Here is a 16,415-nt window from a genome sequence, read left to right on the forward strand (position 1 = left end):
CGCTTGATCGAATGTTGCTATGGTTTCTGAATTGAAGTCATTTGAACGTATAAATTATTTGCCGATATAACCTTAGATAAAATAAGATAAGAAGTTAATTAAAAGCACATTTAATCGAATATACGTTGCTGCAGAAATCATTATTTGATTTTTACTGCTCTTCGTAGCCATGCTTGCAGATACAATTGCTGGATATAGGTTCCACCTGTAATGAAAACAAGTTACACCCAATCATGTTCCAGAATCTTTGCAATAGTGTCAGTATCTTTTATCCAGATCTGTAAAATGTAAACATATGTGAAGTGACAGTTGTTCTCTCGGAAATTAGGTCTAAAAGCAGTTTTAGTTTGTTGTTGTCATTACCTTCATTTCACTACAGTACTGGAAGGGTTCCGCTGCAGGTTGGCCATACCCAACCGACCGCTCTACATAAAAAATTAAAATCGGTCGTTCGGTTGCCAGAACGTCTACATCCAATTTGTCGGTCGGTCGACTGGTGCGTGTGTGGAGCCCTCTGGGAAGGATTCAGATATTAGTCCGGGAGTCAGCCGTAAGGGTGCGCGGGTGGTGCATGAACTCGACTTTGGAGGAAACACCATTTGCTCGTGAGCGCAAGCAATTACCAGTTCAGTTGTTGAATCAGTTTCGTGATGTCGCTGAGGCCGACAGGTAAAAACTTTTTCAATAGAGCGAGTTGTGTATTGCAATAGTTTGCTACCCTTAGAAGGCGCATATTGCCTCCTAAGCATAATCACGTTCTGAGTTTACAACTCCCGCTCTAATGAACGTTACTCGCAGATACACGTATTTAAATCTGTTTCAGTAAAGATGACAGACATTTTGTGGAGATACCTGATTCATGACACGCTCGTATTAGATTGTAGTGGTTAGAAACCTGGTAAGGATATGAGTGCCGTAAGGCCTTGTCATTTGTTTTGTGCATCTAATAAATGAAAGCACAGGTCAAGCTTCAGTCCTGCCTTACAATAAATGACAGATGAAAACTCTTTTGAAAGTTTAAATGTAATATTTCTCTTGTACATGCATTTCTGCACCACAGAAATTTTCATGGATAATAGAACGCCAAATTTAAATATAAATTAAGTGCGAAGTCGATATTTTTCCGTGTATCACGGTATTTGAAACAAAATTTGAAATAAGCGATGGATTTAAAGTCAACGATTACCGCCTCGTTTGAATCGTGCTCTGCATTGAGCTGAAGGAATATGAAAAAGAAAATCCGACGTGACTATCAAAAGGAACCATACCGAGATTGGCTAGGACGGTTTCGCAGGAATCGGATGCAGGTCGGTTACTAAATTTGGGTTTGTTCGGCTTACACTACCAGCCTTGTTTCCAAAATTTAATCGCAGGAGTCTGTTTCACTGAAACGCTTAGACTTTTTAACAGTAACATGGGAAGAATTCAAAAAGTAACCATGAAACTCAGTTCAACACCTCCACCAGGACAGCCTCTACCGAAGACACTAGCATAAAACGCTTCGTTAGTTGTTGGAGAACGTTTAAAGAAAAAACGTGCGTTGGTTCACTTTAGTCTTGAAGAGTAACAAATCGGTTCTATGTGTAGTATGAAATTTTTGGTTTGAATATACATTATTTCTGAAATAATTAGGATGACTTGAACTTCGCGAACTGTCTTCTGCAAATAGTGACGTTACCGTCTGTACTACTATACCTCTATGAGCACTATCACATACTGCAACAGTCCTAGATCTGTTACGTTAGGTCTAAGTTTGGTGGTGAGTCGACGATGCTAATAATTCACCACAAACTGCACATTCTGTAATATTTACTGTAAGTACTCACTGAGAACGCCTATTTTATCACTGTGGTCTGATACTCAGATTCAATAATGTTCCAAACAGTACAGAAAGCACCTGCTCGTTTATTGCATGTCTGAATATGGTACACGCTATTGACTTCATGGTCCCTACACTTTTTACGGAGTGTTGTAGTTGACTGGTAAGTGGCACCGATTGAATCTGAAGCGTTAAATATTTTTTTAGTCTCATTTGTGTATTCAGCTAATGACTGGTAGTTTCTTTCCAGAAGCAGACATCTTCATTTTTAGACAGTTTTTGGAAGAAAAATTAAAATTTGTTACATTGAATATAGGTGTTAGGACTTTTATTTCCAACAAAATTCTTTCATGTGACATGCAGTTGAGCTTGTTCAGCTAATGTTTCTCCATCTCATATGCTATCATATCCAAAGATAGCTCTTCATATGTCATACATGCTATAGTCTGCAGTCAGCAGGTGCCAATCATTTGACCGTGTGAAATGTATTGCGTAAACTGCGAGTCGAGTTTTCCCCGTTTCAACTGCCACTATTGCAATTCACTGAAATTCAATTCGAGCTTAACGTTATACGACCAAATGAATGGTTACTCAGAATTTTCATGGATTTCACAAAGGATTTGTTTTTAACCTATCGAAAAGCATATTCACCTGGAATATGTTGCACAAACTGACTCGAGTTCGGTACGCTCAAGTCAACATGCTGACCTAATTGTCAAGGACTGGGCAATTTAAATGTTTGTACTGTCAGTCTCAGTGCAAAAAGCTGGCCGAGTATTTAGGCTGTTACGTAAAAATTAGTGCCACAGTAAAATCGAGGCGGCTAAGAAGAGAGCATAAAATAAAGTTTTACATATTATACAATTTAAGTGTAGTTGACTAACTTGAGTAAACAATCACAGCAACAAATAACTCTGACTGCCTATGCAGAGTCCAGTGAAATTATTCCGTTATTGGTTTTATAGGTTACAGAAGTTTACACGTCTTAGTCGATCGCAGTCAGTGGTCATTTTAGTGACCTTGTAAAAGGATATTCACTTTGATGTGACATGATACAAACATATCACCTTTTTTACAGGATAAGTTGGAAATGACGAAATAAGTTTCAAAGTTTCTTTTACAATTTACTGTAGTCCCTCGTTGTCGAGAGAATTTGTCTCGGCAAATAAATGCCTTTCAGGTGTACGTCTGAGTAATTGCGCCATTCTTACAGCCACACAGTCGATCTTTCTTGTCTCTAGTGTGTTCCTTTCGCCACCTAAGGAGGAAGTGGAATGGTTGTACATTTTGAAAGCGTTACAGTAGTTGAAATGGCTGTCGCCTGGCATGGGATTTTATGTAGTTAAATATTAGGTTGGTAGTTATCCATTAGCGAGGAACGGAAATATCGGGCTGTTGCTGGGATAATGACAAATCTTCATTCGGTTTCTGAAAAGCAAACGAGTAGTGGAACAATGTGATTTTTGTGATCACGTCTGCAGATTTCACTGGAATATCGATCTTACAGGACTTAAAGGGAATAAATTAATGTGGAAGGAGGGTCGGCGGACGTCGTGGTAGTGGTCGAACTTGTAAAGACTATTGATCTAATTACCATTGTTAAAGATATTTCGGTAAATTGTTGGGTACTGGCACAGTGTAAGGGTATTGTAAAATCGCTGGCTTAGTTGAGTATCTTAGCGGGCAGTCGCGTCTAGAGTCGAGCACGGGACACGAAACTTACGTTGTGTTGTAACTCTGCGTGCGAGAGGCATTGTTTGGCATGAAAGTTAACGTGTTGCTACAAGGGCTATTACAGTAAAGCGATGAATTATGGAAATGATTCAGAGGAAAGTGCGTCAAGAAGTGATTGAAAATGAGCAGTGCCGTCAATAACGTATTTATGTATCCTCTCGTTGCGTGTTGCACACCATCGATCTTCCGCGCCGTGTTCTCCAAGAATGAACTAATGTGAGTCAGCAAAAATTAGTTACCATAAAGGAGTGCAACCAAGTGCCAGTGTCTTGTAGCGAGCGTGAGAACGTGCGTTCGCTCATCGCTTTTCCACATTATCAACAATCAGCCGCGCCGCGACGGTTACGCGCCCGCTCGTAGAAATGAGAACTGAAAAACAAACTTCACGAACAGTGTTATATCATTACTAGTGACAAGGACTATTACCGGATATCTGTATGTGTGACGAGCGTAATAACTTTCGTTCGATCAGTCGGCTTCCGCATCAACAACAATCACCTGTGTCGTGTCGGTTACGCGTAAGCTCGTCCGAATGATATTTTGGACTGTTAATCATCAAGATTGTTAATTGTGATAAACATTTACGATTTAGAGTGTGATCAGTGCAACCTGTGGGTTCTATATCGTCTCAGAATATAATCATACCAGACAAAGGACAGTGTTGTTTCAACGTTGAGTGGCTCCCCTAACCCCGCTTGCATATTTCGATAGAGAATTTCAGGCAAGAGAACAGCAGTGTGGAGCAGGACAATACGACCGCCGCGGGATTATCAGATACGTGGTGTGGACAGGCCGCACGGTCAAGAAAAGCAGAAGTGGAGACAACAGTTTAAAGTACCCCCAACCCCATTTGTAATCCCGGGCGTGTTAGAACAGGATTGTGGGGAATCTAACATGGATGTTTGTCCCGTTGTGCAAGGTACCCTCCACCATGCACCTCATGTTGTATTGCACAGTATGAATGTGAAAATAGATGTCGTCGTTTCCTGATTGCCACGAAACTATAATTCACTGGGATATCGAAATTACACGGACAATTGATACGGTTCTTTCAACTCAAGTTTCCGGCAGCGTTCCATTTCAGGTTTTCATGTTGCAGAAACTTATTGTGAGTAAGCGTTACATGAGGAGCCAGAATATATGTCTTTGTGTAGTGTTAGTTTTTGGCTGCTGAGATGTAGTACTGATAGGAAATACACGTTTAAGGTACAGAATGTCGATGTGACAATTGGTGTTATCAGCAAATGTAAAGATCAGTTTGAGCGGTCAGCTGATTGAGTATAATAGACTAATTAAACGATTTCGCGCTGTTGATTAGGTAGTCGATGATACATAGGGTGTAGCTACGCGTAGAAATAGTACCGGGTCCGACCTGCCCATGTTTGCAGAGTGCTGGGTGCAAGTTTTTGAAAACCTGATGACAGAGCGGATTACCTTTAGTGTTTGGTGCAGAGCTCCTCGTTGAAGTGCACACAGTGGCTAGGCGCCCTGATGCCACCAATCTGGCGATACTGTACAGCGGCTGATGAGAATCGCTGAATCCAAGGACTTTTCGGTGCCAGGTGCGAGTTGATTATTCTTTTCGATGTGAAAAAGCCAGACTAACACACCTTGACTAATTTGATCGTTAGGTGATCGTATCTGGAAGGAAGAGGTACTCTTCGACGGCTGTAATGTATGTTTGGGGTTCTCCACTTACCGTGTTACTCCATGATCGACCTGGCGTTCTCTGATTAGAGTAAAATCACACGCGGCTTTTTGCGGCTGCTGTTGTCGATGTAGACACGGGGTGCGTAGACTTTCACCTCTTTAAACGGACCGTGATGCAGATGAGTAGCCAGTTCAGTGCTGGATAAGTAAGACGCCACCTTAGCGTACACAAGTGTCCCGGTACAGCTATTAGATAATTGATTTTTCACTGTTCCACATGAGTTCCTAAGTTACCTGCTCGCTACATGACACATTAACATGGAGAAGGTAGCCTCTTAACTATGAAAGCGTGTAGAGCTGTCAACTGAATCAAAAGATACGTTTAATATGTCAGTTTAGGATGACACGGTATACTGTAGGGGTAAGTACCAGTGGTTAGACGTGCCGCTTTCAATCTGCCTATGCATGCCTGTTACGCAGGCAGGTAAGCTGCCAAACGCTACTAGTTGGACGTTAACGCTGCGTTGTCCCATCCAAACAAAGCTACGCCCAACCCAAGTTAGCCTACAACAGCCTTACTTGCCTACGTCTTCCGGCTGTGCTACGCTGCAAAGCAATTAATTTTGTACACTTGTTACAGAGTTATGAGAAGGGCTGGGAAGGTGTTGAAAATACTAGTGACACAAGACGATGTACCGTTTCGGCGTATTGCGGGCTTACGTATTTAGCCTGGTACGAACGGTTCTGTTTGCAACTTCATTCTCATTCGAATAATATAGGCTCTTCTCAATTCGAACCATCAAGTGACCTCTAACGGTTTCTGCAGTGGGTAGAACCATTACAATAATTTGCACTTGAGAACCTGAAGACGTATTTTATACTGCAGCGCCAAGTAAACTAAGGTTCTGAACGTACAGTTTCTGTAACCTTTGTGTGTCCCAGCTAAATGATATACACAAGTTTCTTTTTCAGGACGTATATTGCGGATTAGTTGAATTCATTGTAAGTGACCAACATAGATAATTCTGAATTTTCCAAATGCATTTTAGCAAACAAAAGCTTCGTTTTTCATATTATAATGTCAAAAGTACATGTCTGGACGTGCTTTCCTTTCATATTGTAAGTAGGCTGTTTAGGTTTTTATATTGGTAACGCCACGTAGCGCTCTGTATGAAAATCACTGATTGTGCTGTGTGCAGTCTGTGACTGGTTGGCATTGTTGTAATATTCGCTATTGTAGTGTTGGGCAGTTGGATGTGAACAGCGCGTAGCGTTGCGCAGTTGAAGATGAGCCGCCAGCGGTGGTGGATGTGGGGAGACAGATGGCAGAGTTTTGAGAGCGGATGATCTGGACGTGTCCATCAGAGGCAGTAAATTTGTAAGACTGCATGTCATGAACTTTATATATATATATTGACTTTTGAACACTATTAAGGTAAATATATTATTTCTTCTCTATCACAATCTCTATTTACTAACTATACCTATCAGTAGCTAGTGAATTCAGTAGTTAGAATCATTTATTTAGCTGGCAGTATTGACGCTCACTGTATTGCAGTAATTAGAGTAACGAAGATTTTTGTGGGGTAAGTGATTCAAGAAAGGTATAGGTTGTTAGTCAGGGCCATTCTTTTGTAGGGATTATTGAAAGTTGGATTGCGTTGCGCTAAAAATATTGTCAGTTTAGTGATCAGAATAAGAGAGAAATGTCTGGTTACGTTCAGTTTTGCTCAGCTGTTTGAGAATCAAATAACGTAGAGGTTTTCCAGCACTGTCCTTCATACATTTTTTTTTCTAGGGGGACGTTTCAATATTAACGTCTTCAAACACATCAGCATGTGGCCTTCAATTTCAACTTGGCGATGATTTCCCTATTTGTCAATGTTAGCCCTAAGCTTAGAAAGCCTACATTCTGCTAAATTAAGTCGTTGGCACACATTGCCACACTTGTCAACCACTTTTTCCTCGTTCAAACTATTTATGATGGAAGGAAGCTGCTGGTCAAATTGGCGAGAGAATGGATTACCATTCCTGATAAATCATTGATGACACTCACTTAAATGAGTGAGGAATGTTTTAAATTTTCCGTGTAGCAGAGACATACGTAACTTGTCACACTTGTTTTGTACAATTAGGATTCTACGCTCTGCTGTCTTGGAAACCGAAGCGTGAAGCCCAAAGTGAGGAAGAGATAAGATTCACACTGTCAGAGGGAACTCCTGGCAAAAAAGCTTGTAATAAAAATGTGGCCTAATTTAGGGGAAAATTTTGGAGAATGTGCGTGCATAGCACAACATTGCGCGGAAGTGTATCATGGTATAAAATTACACCTCAACAGAACAAACAGTCCTGTTCAGGAAAGAGCCACGTACAACACTATTATACGGAAGGAGAGGCGCACAGCAGTTAGTCGCAATCCAATTAGGTTTTATTACTGTTGCAAATCTACACTTCGGCTATAGGCATCTTCTGTGCATTTTCGTTACAACTCAAGACTGGCGGCAGATGTCACTACATGCTTCTAAGGTGTGCCCGCATCTCGTGGTCGTGCGGTAGCGTTCTCGCTTCCCACGCCCGGGTTCCCGGGTTCGATTCCCGGCGGCGTCATGGATTTTCTCTGCCTCGTGATGGCTGGGTGTGATGTCCTTAGGCTCGTTAGGTTTAAGTAGTTCTTAGTTCTAGGGGACTGATTACCATAGATGTTAAGTCCCATAGTGCTCAGTCATATGAACCATTTTTTAAGGTGTTAACGCAGGACAGTGTCCTCCTGCCTTTACACCTGTAAGAACATACGGTGACATGAACTGCTTCGTCTTCAATAGCAACGAAAATGTACTGAAGATGGCTATTTATAGCCGAAATCTAGATTTGTATTAACAAAAACTAATGGGATGGCGACTGACAGCTGTGTATCTGTTTCTTTCAATCTACAGTAGCTGTGTACAATGGTTCTGATGGAATCAAAGTTATTATACAGGGAATTGTGCATATAGTATACACTTCATAAACGTCCTACTTTCCACAACTGTCCCGTTACCTCCTTCAAAGGATTTGACGGTGATACATGACCAATGGATATGGAAATTAGACTTAGTTCCTTTTCCTAAGAGTTTTTTGCTATTAGGAAGATCAGCACTGAAAATGGAAGAATGCTAAATCTAGGACCTTTCTGTACAAAGTTCATTAAGTGGTTTGTCTAATAAAAACCAAATTTGGCCTACTTTCTGCTGTTCCCTAACATAACTTCACAAATAAGTACAACTTCAGGATTTGGTTCTGAGAAAGACACAGGAATCTCTTAGCTGCTACACCCACATACATATACAGGGTTATTTACGAAGGAATGTAAATATTTTGTTGTTCTACAAGTAAAACTAAAGGAAAAAGTTCATGTAAACATAGGTCCGCAAATGTTTAGTTACGGAGTCACGGCTAACAAAACATTTTGCCTGAAATTTAGCATCTTCGCTAATATGAAGCCATCGCAAAACCTTAAGAGGTTAAAGCACGATTTCCATTTACTTCGTTGTTATTGAACGGGTGAATCTAATAAAACATGCCCCAGATGCGTATCTGCAGTAGTTTTCCAGAACTTCCAGAGAAGAAAAGTTGTAATTTCGTAAAATTAACTACTTGGCCCAGTTTGTTTTTTTTAATTCCACACTATTGCACAAATTTTTCAACAGAAGTTGTACAGAATTAAATTTTGGAAAAATGATGGTAATAACGTCAATTGAGTGTATGATTTTGTCGAATAATGTGCTTTTATTAAAACCACAGCACATGTGAATTCATGGTAGACCGGAAGGAAGATCAGTGTTAAGGACGTTCTTTCGCTGAACAACACTGAAAACTCGTTTCAAGGTTAGGAAACGACTGAAACAACTCACTAAATGTTGCGAACAATGACAAACGTTTCTACGTTCTTAATGGAAAGCAAACAAATTTACTTGTATAACCTTTGCTTCTGTGGGTGTTCTGAAAAACTACTGTAGATACGTCTGGGACATGTTTTATTAGATTCAGTGGTTCAATAACAACGAAGTAAATGACAATCGTGCTTTTCTTAAACCTCTTATAGTTTTGCGATGGCTTCATTTTAGCGAAGTTGCTAAATTTCAGGCAAAACGTCGTATTACCCGCAACTCCGCAATTAAAAATTTGCCGACATATGTTCATATAAGATTTTTTCTTTACTTTTACTTATAGAATAATATTTGAATATATTTGAATATGTTCGTGAATCACCCTGTATATAGGTTTGGTCTAGAAAGTCCAAGAATATAGCATCACTGTGCTAAAAAGATTGGGCCAGGCACTCCTTTCTTTGCATAATACACACAAAATTTTTAATACTTCGTTTATACTTTTCTCTTAATGATCTTCCAAGCCACGTGTGGGTTGTGGTCAGTGTGTATTGTCTTAATGTTACCATCGTTGCTTTTAATTTCAGCGATGGTTGATTTTATATTTCTGTATACTGAGTCAGTCCTGATGACTTTTCTTTTTCTTCACATTTTTAATACAGCTATCCCCTAGCATTTCGTATTTGTTTCATTCGTATGTGACCTGTATTCCTGAATTTTATTGAACGTTTCTGTACATTCTTCTTTCATCGATCAACTGAAGTTTTTCTTCAGTTACCCTTGGTTTCTTCGAAGTTACTTTCCTTGTACATAAGGTTTTTTTCTACACTTGTTAGAGACGTCGATTTGTCTTCAAATGAATTGCCTACCAAGCTATTCATTATCGCTGTTGTGTTGTCCAGAGGCGTATGTGTGAGGAAGGAACGTTATCAGACTCTCCTTAGAACGAATGCTCTCGGAATTTCCACGACGAACTACTTCTTGCTGCACAATGCTTCTCTTGTTTTAATCACATTGGTACTTGTTAATCCCTTTAACCTTCGCACTATATGAACGATACCACGCGGAAATAAGTGACAACTCTATGGAATAACTGTTTTGTCAGCTACATATTTGTGGGACAATTATTTTTAGTTAAGATATTTGCGATAAATCTCAGCATGTCAACGTAACATCTGTTTTTTCTACTGTTTGTTTCATGTTGTTAAACTTCAGGTCGCTTCGTACGGTGTTTTTCGGTAGCTTTAGTTTTCCCTAACTTGTTACAGCAGTGCAGTGGAATATGAGTGGATATCTTTACTTATTTAAGCACAGAACATAAGTTGACCTTCAGGGTCAGCTGTCAGCCCATAGGCCAAGCATCTTTCTCATGTTCTAGCACTTCAGTCTACAGTAAGTACCCTGGCTTCGCCAACTTCCTTTGGACAGCAGCATCATCAGAGGATACCCACAGTGTGTCAGCACGTTAAACACTTAATTTTAAAGGCCAAGAATATAGATTGGAAATAGTAACGGTCCTATAACACGCCTCGGGTATTTATGAATTTAGGTAAACATCTATGGATTTGATCCGTTAAAAATGATGTGCTGCGTTCTATTTGCAAGAAAGTCCGCTATTCGGTAAGCTTACATTTTTGTTCACTGAACGGTTGTGAAACTGTATCGAATGCCTGCCGGAAATCAGAGAAATCGACAGCAAGCTGAGCACCTTCATCTGCGGCGCATTGGGGCGCAAGGAGGAAAAGAGCGAGCTGGTTCTGGCAAGATGGCGTTAATGTGAACATAAAGCATATTCCATAATTCAACTGACTGAATCAGCGATATGGGATCGCAATTATTGTCATCTGTCACAAGACTGTTACACATGTTTTTCATGATCGTACATGAATGTATAGATGTTGCCGTAACAGTTTACACTCTCTCCTCAAACATGGACGTTCGAATATTAGAAACTTTTGAAATCAGCCAGGAAACTGTCAAATTATTGCTTTATTTCTACTACAACTGCACAATTACTGTCTTCAGAGATTTTAAAGCACACCAAATGCAAATTAATACTGAAAAGTTACTCGTTGTGGCAAATATTGCTATGCTATCCTCATACTGCCACGTAAATGTATCCATGTCTTCAGACATGTACTGTGGAGTGAAAGAGCTTAAAATACATAAACTGTCAAGTAGCGCAATTACTTAGGAAAACATGCCAAGAAGTTACATTCATGCTCCCTCTAGAAACATCTACCCACCGTCACGAATTCTTTAAAAGTCACAGGTATTTGAGCCGTTTCAGTTACTGAAGTAAAAAAAAACCGCTATGCATGCTACTGCTTGCGCTACCTAATATAATTCAAAACGCTCCGCATATAAACATGATTCTCCGCTCCTCATACCTTAGTTCTATTGGTGCAACGAAACGTAGGATCAAATATTTCTCATAGCTCTTGGGCTAGGGGTCATTTCTATACCCAACAGAAGGACCGTCTTGGTTTCAGTATCCTGCAGTAAAAGGTAAAAGTATGAGTATTAAAATTTCCAACCTGTTTAGGCAAATGGAAAAAAATGGTGCAAATTGGTTTCTTTTTCGTTTGCTGTGGTCTACAGTGGGCTTGTTTGGACTTCAGGAGACACCATTAGCTCGTGGGTGGTTCAAGGCATAAGCAAAAAGGCTTTCTGCTTCATTTCCGCCACCCCAGCGGACCAAAACTCAGCCGAGGACTTGATTGTAGCAAATGACTCAAGTTCTTAGGAAATATTCCAAAGATCCCCATCTCTAACAACTTTTGAAATTTTAGTCATATCTTTTTGTGTTCCGAGATATAGCGGTTGAAAGTAACCCTACTTCTACACGTAAAATCTTGTTTGAGGCGTAAACGTAGTTTATAAAGTGATGTAGTAAGGGGAAGAGTGCTAAGTCTCCGGTGGCATCTCGATGTTGTAGTACTGAAGCACATTCAAAATTTCTTTGCACGTAAACTCTGGTCTTGGTTGAAAATTAGTTTCACGTTATTTCAATTTCACATTCGTAAAACTATTCAAAATTTTACTGACGACTAACCTTACTTCCATATGAGTTACTTTCCCTGTGGCAACAGTGGCAAGAGGCGAACCACCAGGAAAATGCTGCTATCGGAGTACAAAAACGCGAATATGTTCTTATTTATTTAAAAGACTGATTGAAAAGTGGGGTACCAGCTTCATTATACGTTGCTCATCACATTCCCTAAAATTGTTTGCATGGAGCCATATTCGCGGTTTTGTTTGCTTAGAGAACACGGCGGCAGTGGTACAAAGACGGAAAAGCAATAAATATTACAGGAGAGTAGACAGTGGTTGATACTGAAAGAGCGATGGAGGTAATGGGAATGAGACACTGACACTGTGGCGGTGGAGCATAGTTCACAAAGACAGAACAGCGCTAGGAAAAGTGGCAAGGGAGCGAGAGACGGCACCTGTAGGAAAGAAGGAATAAGATATTAATAAGAGAGCAAGAGGTAGACCGTGACAATGAGGCGAAGCTGTAGTAGTAGGATAGAACGAAGGGGAGTGGGACTGTGACAAAGGAGTAAATGATACACAAAGAGAAAACAACGGGTCAGAGTGAATGAGTGAGAAAGGGTAGCTGGGACTGGATAGGAAGGAGCGATTTACAGCAACCGACTCCGTCAGGGGACCTTATGGCAGTCTGGGATGAGTTACATGTTAAATAAACCGCTAATATGTTGGCATACCAAAGTTTATGGAATTTTTTAAAGCTGCTGAGGAAGGTAGGGTAAGGAAGCCGGTACCCAACTTTTCAATCAGCCCTTCGAACAAACATATTCGCAATTTTTGTCTTTTGATAGCTAGTCAACTCATAACCTAAAATCAATGTCTCCTGCTACATGTAGGTATAGCTGTTACAGTAACACTGAATTTAAAAGTAATTCAGCTAATCAGATCATTTGTAACCTTAAAGCTCTTCGCTATGCTGTTACTGGGCACGAACAAGGGATTTTTGCTGTGTTCCACGAGCTGAGCAATGTGTTCAAACCTCAGACACAAAGTGAACGCTCCAGCTTACCGGTAGCTCAGCCTCTCTGCCAACCACTGCCCATGTAAGGAGAGAGGCTCGGTTTAACACAGTCTGGTGCAACTATGTAACAAGCAATACTAGCCTAACATCAGAGTAATACTAAAGTCTGCTCTGGTGGAGCAAAGGTTAAAATATGCACCATTAGAATTACTACTCTAAGCGAAACTAAAGCTATTTTTGGGAGTCATCAGAGAATACTAAATAAAGTGTACGTTTAGGATTTGATGTAGCACTACGAGCAGTTCATGAAAGTGTATTTCTATAAAAGAAAAACAGGTGTCTGGGAAAGTATTTAGTATTGTTTATGGATTATTTAAAATATTCAGTAAGATGCTTCTGGAAGTGTAACTGCATGACATCTAATATAACTACAGAAAATTTCGCCATCTATTGCAGACGCTCTTGACTATGGTTACTTGTGCTACGTATAACATTAACACTGAATGTAAAAGTAATTTACCTACTTCGAGCATTTGGGAAGCCAAATCTGGGTGACCCACCGGTTATGTATCAGCCTTCAGCTTATCGCCATTTCATCCATACTAACCACTGACCATGAAAGGCAGGACTGACCAAAACAATTCACACACACACACACACACACACACACACACACACACACACACACACACACTCACACTCACATTGCTCATACTAATCTAAGCGAAACAAAAAATGAGAAACTAAAATACGCCTGATTAAACTGAAAGACTATAGGCGCTCTGGCCTCTTCAGACAATTAAGGGCCATGAGACCAGCCTATCTTGCGTTTATAAAATCTGAAATTGCTAATTGCCCTTTCGCAATCGTGTTAGTCATGCCAACTACTTTGCATGTACATAGTTGTGGAGTAAGATGCATATCGTAATTTAGCTCATTTCACCTAGGAGAGGAGCAGAAGCTTCCGGCTGTGAGGCGGCCAACCCCTACAGTAGCAAGAGGTGGGGGATCATCCCGTCGCTGGGAACTGTGGACAGTCCTGTGCCCTGGCTGGCGGCTTTCTCTTTTGACGTCGGGGCTCAGGGGCCAGAGCGATGGATTCAAGCTATTTTTACAATCCTTGGAGGTATTTTTCTCGCGAAAGCCTCATGTTTCGACCAGGAACACGCCAGTGTGGCGTTACGGCTGTGCTATTGTTTGGAACCCACTTGTTCGACCACAGACAAATTTCGTGTTTTTCCCGAATCTCGCAGCGACTGGTGTCCAAGGCGGAGCCTACCTTAATGCAGCGGCCGACCACAAGTAGCAGCCGTCACAGCACACGCCGCCTTGCGCCGTATTGTTGTGAGGTGACACAGCTCCGTCCTTCAGGGTTCGTTGATTTTTCAGCCGCCCAAAATTCGAAGTGAGGTTTTTCACTGGCGGCATCTGTAGAAAGCGTTTGCCTCCTTATGTGATGTCAAGGCGCCGCGGATGGACCGAGCGGTATGAGGCGCTATGTCACTGATCGCCGGAGGTTTGAGTCGTCCTCTGGCATGGGTGTACGGGTTCTTACAATAAGATTAAGCAGTGCATTAGTATAGGGACCAATGACAGCAGTTGGCCCCTTAGGAATTGATACACATTTGAATATTGTGATATGGAGGCTCAGCATCCAATTAGCCACTTGTTCACCAATATTAAACATTTCACCGGCTCTTTGCCCCCTTCTCGTAGTAGAGAAGCACACTAGATGCAATACATTGTCGTTTGTAATAGTCTTGGCAATACATCAAGTGAGGACTATTTTCATCTTGGGTTTATATTAGTATACAAGATTCTTCCTTGTACAAATTCATGATAAATTTTGTCTTCCATTTCCAGAAAACAAATGTCATTTTAAATTTTAAGGACGGCAACTGTTAGCCATACTCACCCGAATCCTTCCCATCGCCATTTTTTCCAGGGATAATTGTTCAATAAATGTAATGAATAAATTATGAGAGGCTAGAACTCCATGTAGGACTTGTAACAAGGTTATTACGAGATTCCGTTACACACCCTATGAAGAGTCAATGTAAACCCACTTCGGTGTGACTTAAGTAATATCGTGATTCTGCCCCTAACATACATCTCAGGTACGTCACACTCCAGCAAATACGTCTCTAGTTTACAAAATCCATCATTTTTCATCAAGTAGATTTGTTATAAATCCAACTAAATCTCTTTGGTTCTTGGGAATAGTACAACTGAATAGGAAACAAATGTGATTTAAATCAATTTAAGTATTTGGTGTTGTAGTAGGAGCAGATGAAAATATGTCACAAAGTTTCCGAAAGCAGAGAGTTTGATCAGTTCTATTTATTTAAATTCCGGTTAAAATGTTGGTCACACCAGTTAACAAATTTACACTCTTATTACCGTTACAAAGTGACTTTTCGCGTGGTATGACCGTTTGATCTACCCTGATAAACTAAATGTTGAACCATAAGTGTTTTGTCCATTTATAGTGTCAAGACTTTTTTACCACATCTGAAATTTTGCAGGCTCCACCGGCAATGGAACGCCGGCCAACCCTGCTCCCGCATGTGCACCTATGGAGGGAGACACAGCGACAGAGCTGGCGCCCATATCCAAGAACACGGGGACGGCAGCTAGACAATTCTACGCACAGCGCGAGAACTTACTAGCCACGAGACGGCTACGTCGGCGTCGCCAGAAACGTCAGGCTCCTTTCAAGATGTGCTCTGAAGGGACCCTAAGTCTCATTTCTTCCTCTGCAGGTGGTGATGGCAGCATAGATGACAACTCTAAGAACGGTATGGAATGTTCTACTTCGCCAGTGGATAACATAATAGGTCAGAGTAATTTAAAAGCCCTTCTTGACATAAAGGGAAATAGCGGCGGAGAGGACATCATTACGGTGATAAATAGCTGCCTGGAAGTGGTTCTGACGCTCAGTAGTGATTTACGTACAGTAGCAAAACACTTGTTCGGCAGTTATGTTCATCTCGACTACGTAGCGGAAGAAGCTGGTTCAACTAATCGCGCGGGAGATCTAGACCAGAAACTTGAAATGGCGAAGGGTTGTGTGTCTGGAGACAGCTACGAGAGGAGACTGGAAACTCTCCTGACTTATTTGAGCAAGGAAGAGCCTAATGCTGATGAGCAGGTAAGCACAGATTTTTCCTGTGTATCAGCGCATCGGCCGGAAGGTTGGGAGGATCGCAAGAGGCACGTCGGTGAGAAAGTAGCATCTTCCAGCCAAATTCGTTCGTCCAGTGCGAAGCAAGAGGCAGCCTCCATCTTCAACAATACTATCGCCACTCACAACGAGCAGTTCGCAGCCAGCACA

At 41.0% G+C, this 16,415-nt stretch overlaps 1 protein-coding gene across 3 annotated transcripts in view; it reads left to right on the forward strand.

Annotated features, from left to right (window-relative positions):
- Positions 1–305: 305 nt before the first annotated feature.
- The window catches only part of LOC126327318 (uncharacterized), a 17,555-nt gene continuing 1,445 nt past the window's right edge, over positions 306–16,415 (forward strand). Inside the window, exons 1-2 of one of the 3 annotated variants that reach the window (XM_049995877.1) lie at positions 306–669; positions 15,607–16,415. The exon at positions 15,607–16,415 is cut by the window's right edge and continues 1,445 nt beyond it. In XM_049995877.1, coding sequence (XP_049851834.1) covers positions 651–669; positions 15,607–16,415 — 828 coding nt within the window. In that variant the 5' untranslated portion in view covers positions 306–650. Of the gene's footprint in view, positions 670–6,529; positions 6,582–15,606 lie in introns of those variants that run through there. The other 2 variants (XR_007561159.1, XM_049995879.1) reach the window with 2 other exon arrangements.

This window comes from Schistocerca gregaria, chromosome 2 (genome assembly GCF_023897955.1).
Source record: "Schistocerca gregaria isolate iqSchGreg1 chromosome 2, iqSchGreg1.2, whole genome shotgun sequence".
Lineage (NCBI taxonomy): Eukaryota > Metazoa > Arthropoda > Insecta > Orthoptera > Acrididae > Schistocerca > Schistocerca gregaria.